This window comes from Lactuca virosa, chromosome 1 (genome assembly GCF_052849685.1).
Source record: "Lactuca virosa cultivar CGN04683 chromosome 1, Lactuca_virosa_CGN04683_v6, whole genome shotgun sequence".
NCBI classification, from domain to species: domain Eukaryota; kingdom Viridiplantae; phylum Streptophyta; class Magnoliopsida; order Asterales; family Asteraceae; genus Lactuca; species Lactuca virosa.
In genome coordinates this window covers 218456301-218467657 of record NC_136426.1, presented here as the reverse complement: position 1 = coordinate 218467657, position 11357 = coordinate 218456301, and the positions used below count along the sequence as shown (strand labels likewise).

General features: G+C 30.9%; 1 protein-coding gene across 1 annotated transcript; it reads right to left on the bottom strand.

Annotated features, from left to right (window-relative positions):
• Positions 1-1610: 1610 nt before the first annotated feature.
• PAO1 (polyamine oxidase 1) lies at positions 1611-10878 on the bottom strand. The gene is made up of 10 exons (XM_079083494.1): positions 10721-10878; positions 10397-10646; positions 9915-10046; positions 9638-9699; positions 9187-9341; positions 7485-7628; positions 4301-4450; positions 3121-3375; positions 2272-2353; positions 1611-2130 (listed from the first exon to the last, which is right to left on the bottom strand). Exons 1-10 carry the CDS (start codon positions 10770-10772, stop codon positions 1952-1954), a joined length of 1461 nt encoding a protein of 486 aa, XP_078939620.1. The 5' UTR covers positions 10773-10878; the 3' UTR covers positions 1611-1951.
• Between the last annotated feature and the right edge of the window lie 479 nt (positions 10879-11357).

The following is an 11357-nucleotide window of genomic DNA, read 5'->3' as shown; positions in this document are numbered from 1 at the left end:
ATGATATTAATCTTGTTTCTGTTGTATACATTGAATCTTTGAATTTTTTTTCTTATTTTTTTTTATAATAAGGTTATGCGACTTAAAAATTGTTTTAGTTGGATAGCAAGGATATTTAGAAGTTAGTTACATTCCCAATCTAGAATTAATTTTGTTGGATATATTGCATCTTTAACTTTTCGTTATTATGATGAAATGGAAGATGAGAAACTTGTTGAAGCTATAACTGACGTGCTCAACTGGGGTTATCGTTTTAAATCACACAGTGTTTTTTAGCTTGTGTTATTGAGCGTAGTACTTGAACGCCAACTAGCAGTCTTGCTTCCCAATCGTACGCCAGTAATGTATGATGCTTGAATCTCCCCAACTTGTTTGGTAAGCATACATTCATGTAATGTTTTCATCTCTTCTGCCATAATTTCTTATTTATTTATGTGTAGCTAATAAATTTCCGCATTATTGTGTCATTTGTCTTGTATTTGGCAAAGATGTGCAAAAGGAAGAGATGTTCAAATAGCAACAATTATATTTCAGATTAACAGCGAACCACAAGAACATAATAATTACACACAAGCCACTGAATATGAATTTTAGGATATAAACGTTTATCCTCAACAAAAAAAATCTAATATATACTCTTGTTAGCAATAGTTTATTGTTGTATGTATTTTTGTATAGGCCTTGGTATTATACGGCATTATTTTACCTCAAAACTCAAAAGAGCCTTTCTCATTACTCAATATAATATATAGAACAATACAATAGAATGGGCCACATACACAAAAGACAATGGGCCGTATAATACCAAGACCTATACAAAAATGCATACAACAATAAACTATTGCTAACGTAGAGAAAAATCAAGTATACATCAAAAGAGAAAAGGAAGCAACACTTGGGATCCTCTAATGAACAACTTGAAACTTTTGGCCAGGTATAATTGGTTTAAAGATTGAGGATGCAACAAAATCCTTAAATGTTGGTTTTGAAATTAAGAGATAAGGATCCTTGTAAAAGGCTTCATGTCAAGATGAAAAAAGAAAGTTGTTTGTTTGACTATTGATGATTGATGAATGTAACTATGTTGTACTTTTGCTTTTATAGATCGACATGTGGATGGTCATCTAACATATGACTGACATGCAGTGGCGGATATAAGGGATTCTCGGGATAGTTAATTTAACCTCTCAAATTTTAAAACAATGTAATTTTTTTTTGTAAATTTTTTGGATGTAATATAAATTTTCCGGCGTGACAACCCTAAAATCATGACCGACGTACCACTGAGATTTTGTCCTGCGTCCCACTGTTGACATTGATATATGAAATAAAAAATTTTAATTCTTCAATTTCAGAAACATTCATCTTTATATATTTTATTTATGTTATTATTACTTAATATCCGGGGAAAAAATGTTTTTGAGTAGACAATGTTTTAAATAGATATGCATTTTTTGTTATATGGGTGTCTATCATTATTAATTAATTTCATTTTATTACATTATTTTTTCCAACCTACCTTACCACATAGTATAGACTAATAACTCATTCCATTCCAAATAAATGAAGTAACTAAACATGATAATGAAATAGTAACAAATTATTCCATCATAACCTTGTCTATTCCATTCAACCAAACAAACCATAACACTTTTACAGAATTGTTGCACCAAAATTAATTACAAAAGTTGTAAAATGGTAAAGTTTTAATCTATTACTATGTGCCTACCTGAAAACAAAAGTGAATACATCTTATAATCCATCGACTTCCTTTGATGCATCAACTACGAGCTCATTATTAACCCCCCAAAACACCTACCCTATTGTATGATCTGTCTATCGATTTTCAGTTTGCCTCCAAATGTTGAAGGTCCATTGCGAAATATATATTATATAGGGTGTTTGAGGCATCAATCATGTGTGTGTTATCTACAAGTGATGGTTTTTGTAGTCATAAGATGGCCTCCCTTTTGGTATTGGCATGGAAAAGGTGTCTATGAATATCGCATGTTACTGCTTCTGTTTGTGACAATGTTAGTGCTAGCAACGGTTCTAAAATTGATTTGTTATTCGTTTCTCTATCTTTCTCCGCCTTCATTTCTTCCAACAAAGCTTCTCCCGTGTCTATACCTGTTCATAACACCACCATGCATATATACCAATCATTCTAATGCAATATAATTTAAGAAATAGCAACATATATGATATATACAACTTTCATTTATCTATGCTATTTCTTGCATTTAACCTCATATACTAATCACTACTCACCTGCCAGGTAACCACCATGGACATAGCCACTAAACCTTTCGCTTGTATGCTCTCCCGTGAAAAATATCCGTCCTACAGGAGCCTAATTACGTATAAATGACAACAAATATGTTAGTATATTCCATATAAGTTAATTTTATTTTTCTATCTACATATCAACCTAGACTTTATTATTAAAAAATATATATAATTTTTTTTAAAGGTAATTTTAAACTAAGGGAAAATTTTCCGATATCTATTAGGAGCCTTAAGGTCCCATTTTGGTACAAATGACATGACAGACAATCTTTTGTACTGCGTTTGACATTTGTTGGACTTAGACTTTGACATATACAAACAAGACAAAAAATTGCAACTTTTTGTCCAATCCTAAAAATTGAACAATGTGGGACACAAAACGTGAGTTGGATCTCTCATTTTTTAAAAAGACGTAAATGCCCCTTCTCATCCTCCTTATCGAATATAATCCTAGAAAGCTTGTCCAGTTTCTAGTGCAGTCCCATCCCATGTAACAAATGCCGTGACAAACAAACAAGACGACACTAGACAAGCCTTCTAAAAGCTATTCTCTATGAGGAGGGCGTTTACGTCTTTTTTGCACAGATGCGAGATCCATAGCGAGTCCATATTAACGTCGTTCTACCTATTTTGGTATCACAAAAGATTGCACTTTTTTCTCCCTGACGTTAATCATGTCATACAGAAGTTCATTCATCTGTTTTGTTTTGTTTTGTTTTGTTTTGTTCTGTTATGTCATATGTCATGTCATGAGAGTTGTTATGTCATGTGTCATGAATAAGAAACAAGGGTTGGAATGTAAAATGAGTAATAGGGAGGATGCATGTTGACCTTGATGTTTTCAAACATTGTTGAGTCAGCATAGATAGGGTAGTTACTGTAACTGCCACGCTGGAAGCGATTATTCCACCAGCGTGGAACAAGAATGTCGGAAGCTTCCGGAATGTCAGGCCCAAACATGTTCCTAAGAACTTCCATTGCTTCTCTCATTGTTTCATGGTCTGATTGGGATTCAACACGTTTTGATTCCCCATTTGTCAATGTCACAACAAGAATGTTTGAACCTGGGTATGCATTCTCCATGTGCTGTTTTGATAGATTCAAAACACAAATGATTTTAGGATCAAAGTATTTAATGAGCATTCGAGGAAGAACCAAAAACTTAGAATGTGAATTATGATGGAATTGAAATTCCAGTTTCCACTGCTTGTTTGGTGGGATTCAATTTCATTATTCCTTTATGGATTTAACCAACAAGGTAATGAGATCAGTTTAGCCAGTTAACTACTTTCTAGAGTGATTAAGCAGTTAATGTTTTCTCAACTGGTTAAAAAAAAACAAATTTTCACAATTACACTACACGGTTTCTATATAAAAAGAAAAATACAAAAAAGAACAATGTACTTTCACCATTTTGTTGATTTATCCACTAAAATAAAAACAATAGGTTAATGATTAAGTTGATAAAATAGTGAATCTATGTTGTGTTTTTCTAGGTACAAATAGTTTTTTAAAGGGTAAGAATATAGAATGTTTACGTAAGATGGTTTTTACAAGAGCCAAAAAAGTATAATGATTTAATCTCGAAAAAAAAAACAAGTTATGTCGACAAATTATAAAGAAATACAGTTATGTCGACAAACGATACAAAAAAATTGTGAGAGTACAACTTTTTTGTTGTATATTGTCCTAGAATAGATTGAAAACAAACTTCAAATAAAATAACATACATAAAAGTTCAAAAGTTATTTTACTCATATTATTTAACTTCATTCCTGTTTTTTAGTTTCCCAAAAGCTTCCGATTCCAATTGTCGACAACTTTGGTTTATCCAAAAATATTCTACATGCAAAACACCCTCTAAAGATGGCGTTAAGCTACTTAAATATATTTTATAGAGAAGTGTTGGATGGCTAACTTTAATTAAATAAACACAAACAAACGTGTATCATGTCCTAATAATATATTAAAGGGTGACTTAAGAATTAAACAAAGAATAAATGAAACGAACCTGCCAAAATGTGAAGTAGCCTCTTCGTTCATGGGCATATATGAAGAACTCTTTTCCGGGACCACAAGGCCAAAATTTCTTTGGAAATTTCAAGAATATTTTCGTGTACACCATAACATCACATTTTTCAATGGCCTCCATTTTCCACCTCTGTTATTATAAAATAGTATAATTTTTGTCAATTTTAAATCAACCAAAATCTCCCATACTTGCAGACGAAGTTTACATCACAGAGGTCCACTAACAAAAACAATAACTCCTCTTTAATTAATCAACCATGGTCCCAAAAAAGTAGAGCAATTTTGAGAATTTGTTTCATGCTATATATGCTATGGTATCCAAGAACATGTTTCTAACAATCCAATCAATGATGTTTAACCAACACTCTCTTTATTTTTTAGAAAAAAAAAATGAACGATTTGGTGCTATAATAGCAACATACTTTCATTTGTTTATTAATTATAGCATCAAACTTTTATTTCCTTTTATTACAACATTGTATTTTAATTACCTTGATGAGTAAAAAGTTGAAAGTACATTGATGTGATAGGAAAAAAATGAATGTAGGATGCTATATATATATATATATATATATATATATATATATATATATATATATATATATATATATATATATATATATATATATATATATATATATATATACTACATAAATAATTAAAAGTATATTGTTTTTTCTTGCATTTAGCCCAATAAAAGAACTATCAAACTTTTAAGTATAATTCTCGTAATCTTTTCCGAAACTAAATTAACATAGAAAAGTTTGAGAAGTTATTTCAAGATAGAGAGATATTACTGGGAAGTTACGAAACTGCCCTTTAAAGAATATTTAAATGAGAAAAATCAATTTATAAGACTAATATGTAATGTGGACAAGAAATATCACTTTCCCTTGATTAGAATTGCTTAATATTTATTATCAAAACCAGCTGATTCATCCATAGCATTGGGAGAATATTGTGGAACGTAGTTAATAGACCATGGTATCGAATAAAAAATTGAGGTCCAATTTTCCTATTAATACATGGTCCATGATGCTAACTACTTTAACCTGATGTAAGAAATAGCATCTTGCTTTCGTTTATTTATGTATATATTATTCTCGCATCCAATTTTCATTTTTTTCTATTACATCATTGTACTTACATTTTTTTTCCTCTTATTTTCGCATTCTTCTTTAAAAAGCAGTAAAAAAATTTATTTGTATTTGAATCAGATTTCTAGAAATGGATTAAAGATAATTTTAAAGTACAATTATGTAATAATTAGAAATATATGTAAGATGTTGTAGTCAATGGAAATATGTCACTATTTCTCGTATATAACCCCCAATCATAAGCTAGCAAAAAGGTTGGAATCTATACGCACTCATATGACACATACACAATAAAACTTACGTGCATCATTTTGTGAAATTATTAGCTTAATAAGGACAAGAGATGGATAACATGTGGCATGCAGAATGTGATGGAGATTTGGAGCATATATAATAGGGTAGTGGCCACAAGATTCATAGTACACACATTAGGGTTGGCTACTCCATAGGCATGTGCATTGTCTAAGAATAAACGAAAACATTTTGTCTATTATAGCACCCTACTTCCATTGCTTTTTATATTGTATCATTGTTATTTTTTTTATTATAAAAAAAGTGTACTTTTATACATCTACTCAATTAAAGCAATGAAATGGACTGATATAATTTGGTAGATTTTCCAAAATACGTTCTAATAAAAAAAAAATAAAGATATGAGCAAATAAATACACATATATTGCTAATTCTTGCATTTAACCCTTTTAGAAAATACCCCTTGGTGTCGTTCTTTTTAGGTTGTCTTAAAATAAGTAGAACATTTCAATTTTTTTTCTAAAGTTTAATTTCTTCCAATGGTCACTATCTAAGAGGTGAATAATCTAAAAAACTAAATCAATCATAATATAATAATAGTTTACCACCAAAATATAAAAGGATATTACCACATCAGATTAAATTTTTTCATAACCAGTTGTAGATCCGAAACAAATTCCAAGTTTCCAACTGAGATCCACCGTTTAATTGAAAATGTAAACCGAAACTTTAACGATTTGTTTTTTAGTACATAAAGAGAACTTATGGAAATTCCTTTACCTTAGTTTTTAAATATATTAATGGATAAAAAATTCAATCAAGATGGGGTCCACAGACACTCTTTCTGTGGAAGACCTAGAAATAAATAATTAAAAAGATGTATTTTTTTTAAATAATATATTTTAACCTTTCAAATATATTTTAATCTCTTAAAAATCTTAAACTATTTTTTGCCCCATCTTCCAAAAAATATTGGATCCACCCCTGCCCTCTTTGCGGCAATATGGATGAAAAAAATTGATGCTATGAGTAAATTTTAATAACATCGCTCCTTTTGTTAAAAAGAGCAAAAAACATTGTTATTTCACCAATATAAAATGTATATAAGATGCACACACGAGTACATAAAAGTCAGAAAAACGTAAAAGTCAACGATGCTATTATAGACACTACAAGAAAGCATATCAAAGAAAACCAATGTTTCAAAAACCGGTTTGAACCGGCCGGTCGAACCAGTTGGACCGGGAACCGGGGGAGAAAGCGGTTCAACTATCATCGGTTTTATGTCGATTTCTGAACCGGATTGAACCGGCCGGTTTTTAGAAAAACTCAGTTGAACCGGTCAAAATTAACCAGTTGAACCGGTTAAACCAAATAAAAACATATGCGAAAGAACCATTTGCATAATAAACTTTGGTGATTTTTTTTCAAATCTATTTAGTTTTCTCTAAATAAAATCATATGGTAAATGTTATAATGTTTTTTTGATTTGTTTATATTCTATCTATTTAGTTTTCTCCGCAACGTCTAAAACTTATGCTTACATATCATATATAGAATTGGATGCCAATAAGATAGTTTTGGACACGTCAACATCCAACTTTTAATAAAATGTCAAGTAAGCTTTTGTTAAAAGCAAACTCGGAGAAACCAATATTTTAACGTTAAATTAGAAAGTAAAAAGTTAAGGAATGATTTTTTCTTATCCAAAAGTGCTTTTTCCGATGTGCTCCTTAAAATATATATATATTTTTAATTTTGTCTTGTTAAAAAAATAAAAAGTAATTAGAGATTTTGATTGAGAGAGAATCTCACAGGCAAGTTGGGGTTGAAAGAGATGAGGTGGCTTTGAAGGACGCCAATACTAACAGACAAAATTACGTAGTTGGCTTCATAAACATAACCATCCTCCGTTATCACGGTAACGCCGTCTCTCGAGTGCTGTAACTCCCGCACAACCTGCAATCCATGAAAACATGCATGCACGTAATAAGTCAACACTATAAAAAAGTCAAACAAAACTGTAAACTATGTGCCTAGCCACTATACATTATTGCAGTACATTAAGAAAATGTAAAGGGAAATGTGTAATCTGATTTTTTTTAACATTATTATATGATTAAATTACAGTTATGGTCCCTGTGGTTGTCACTTTCATGTGGTTTTAGTCTATATTTCAAAAATTTAGCAAAAGCAGTTCTCACGGTTGCCATTTCCATCAACTTTGGTAGCTGTTGTTGTTACCGTATATCCCACTTTGTTAACCACATGTAAAAATATAAAATGACCAATCTACCTTTCCTTTTGTCTTTTCTATTGTTTTATCAATTCATGAATACAGGGACCATTTTTGTAAAAGAATGAAAAGGACACCATTTGTCATGTTTTAGATGGTGGTAGTGAAATTAATAAAAATAATTAGAATAAAATATAGAAAAAAAAAAATACAAAATATGAAATGACTTAATTGTGATCTTCTAACCGAGTTAGTAATTAAAAGACCAAAGTTAATGGAAATTGTGGTTGTATATCATCTTTTCGGATTACGGACTTACGGTATTATACCCTCGAAACTGAATTCAATTATAAAAAAAGAAAGATCATTTACATGTGTAGATTGTAGATGACATTATTATAATTTGAATAAACGTTTTTTTGGCATAAATGTTAAATTATGAAATAAATGAAAATAATAGATCTAACGAACAAATACATAAAGGTACTTGCAATATTTTTATTTTTATTTACTTTTTGTGGCAGTTTAATATATTTTGTATGATGAAGGCATGTTATTTTTTAATTTTTTTGTACATTAAAAAATCAACTCAATTATGCGTACATTTTATTATTTCCTTGCTCTATTACATAAAAAGTTGTGTATTTGTGTTTAATTGGATATAATTTGGTAAAATTTTCAAAATACATTATTCTAATAATTTAAAAAATTGACAGTATGATATTATAACAAAAAAGTTGGTCGCTATTACCTTTATATGTGTGTTTATTATAGCATGATTACTTTTACTTCTCATTATTACAACATTATACTTTACATACTAAGTAATTTGAAAATTCTAACAACTAAGTAATTATATCTAAAAAATGAGTTGTATCCGAATGACATTGCTAGAATGAGAATTATTAAAATAAATTCCATACTAGAAGAAATAAAAAGAAAGTACTATAAGCAACAAATGAAAAAACATTTTTATAAGTTTGAATGTTTATAATATCGTACTCAGTTTTTTAACAAAAAAAAAATTACATTAGAAAATCTATTTAGCTATAACATTATACTTTATAATATTTTATAAAATTATTCCTTTTTTTCATTTTAATGAGTTTCAGATTGAGTAATTAAATAGTTCTAAGAATCTAATCACTTCATGTCATTTAACTTTCACTAGCTGTATGTTGGCTAATAAAACAAAAAACTAACTGGCAAATAAAAACACAGAAAACTCTCAAATCTCACTCATCAGAAATTTGTTATTTTGTATCTCAGTGATGTACTTACAGTGTTTAATTTGAGACGATTGTCCAAGATTTTCCCATCAGATGTAAATAAAAATTCCTCCGCCATTTTATACAGTAAATACTCGTAACCTCTCTCATCCGCCACTAAAAATTCCCTCTCCCCAAAATCCACGTATGTTGATATCGGCTCAACCTCTGCAAATTAAGAATAATAATTCACGTTAAATATAATTGTTTATTATATTATATAATTATATCCTAATTTCATTTGTCAATGTTGTTTGAATGTTTCTATGGGTAGATTATATTTTAAGTGAAAAATAAGCACTTCCAACAGAAATGAATGAAAATCCGGCAAAAAGTTCGTGCCAAAAGCCAAATGGAAGTTTAAAATGATAATGGGGCGCACATATGTTGGTTTATTCCTATTAAAAAATATATATTTTTAAAGAAATGTAAATAGCGTAAGGATAATGGGTTATGACACTAACCAGCCATTTCGAAATCATGAAGGATAAAATCAATTGCCAGCTCAATAGGTGTTTCGGGTATGCTGGAGAAAAGAACAAATATGAATCAGAATATGAATCCATTTCAACATAAAACTATAAAAGTGAAGGTGACATATATACAAAAAAGTTAAATTACCAAAACTGATTAGAAAATGGGAAAGATGACGATGAAAAAAAAATACGTGAACAGAAAGAAGCCAAAAGGCAAAACACACAGTGGTTCGTCGTGTGCGTGAAAGCGATAAGAGATAGTTACGTGGAAAGTTCGGGAATATCGGACACGTCAGCAGAAAGAAGGATGTCCCGATCAGTCCTTAGCTTTTGCATCGCCGACTCAACCGCCTTCTTATACGTGTCACCGGCCAACCCACTCGGAAATATCTCCCCACTGCAACCGTATAATTAACGCCATATCAATAACGCAATAATCAATCAATCAAACGAAAACGGAGAATTCTCACAAAAATCATACATATCTAATCTAATCACGTAATATGTAAAGTCGATTGTATTGATTATCGATAATTAATGCTTCAATTGTTCGTGACAAACTTTCAATTAGTTTACGAATTACAAGCTTCAAAAACAAATTAATACGAAAACAATGCGCCGACGGAATTATAGAGCAAAATATAAATATACATAACTTAAATTTGTTTAAACGTTGTGTGACATTCTTCATCGGTGGATAAAATACTTGTTATAGAAAATTAGATGTATGCTATATTGTATGTGTACCTTCGGTCGTAAATGTTATAACGAGCATCGCTGTAATCGGAGAAGCACGTACGAAGACCGGATTGAACAGCGAGTTCCCAGATTGGATTTGATTGTTTTCCACCAACACCGGCGATCCAACCGGCACCGAGCTCCACCGTTACGTTTCCGAAATTCTGTTTCTTAATCCTCCCTCCGATGGAATCCGACGCCTCTAGGATCAAAATGTCTTCAACTCCGTTTTTTGCCAATACCTTCGCGGCCGATATGCCTACAGATACATAATGTTTACATACATAAATGTACACAAATCAATAGATGTACATGAATGTATTGATCGTTCACCTGAAATTCCGGCGCCGATGATGATAACTGAACAGCGATTTGAAGATTCCATGGAACTGTTTTTCAGAGAGAGAGAGAGAGAGAGAGAGAGAGAGAGAGTAGGTGTAGAAAGAAAAAAGAATTGTTGATGGGTTAAAAGGTCATAAGGTCATTTGGTTTGGCGGTTAGATGCTACCACGAATTTTTTTTATCAGGAACAACATAACCATTGATGCATAGACACGTCATCCTAACGAAATCGACGGATAGGATCACTGATGTTTGGATTTAACATAAGGATTAAAACGAATAAAAGGTTGTTCAAGTAAATATAAGTATTTTTTATTTTTAAAACGTTCGGATGGGTAGGTGGCAGAGTTAGGCCGGAGGGAGTTCGGATGGGAGGTGGTATGTAATGGTTTTATCATAGTAAAGACACTTTATGTAGGATTTAGGTGGTAAAACCATGGGGTGAATGTGGTGGAGAAAAAAAAATGAAAAAGAAAAAATCGAAGTGGCGGAGTTACATGGGCGGTCGAGGTAGTAGAACATCTTCAAAAGAAATTGCTTTACATAATAAAGAAAATTTTTAAACATGCTCTATGTTTTTATACTCTCAATTAAAGAGGTTGTACCATGTTTTTAATGCATGAGATAT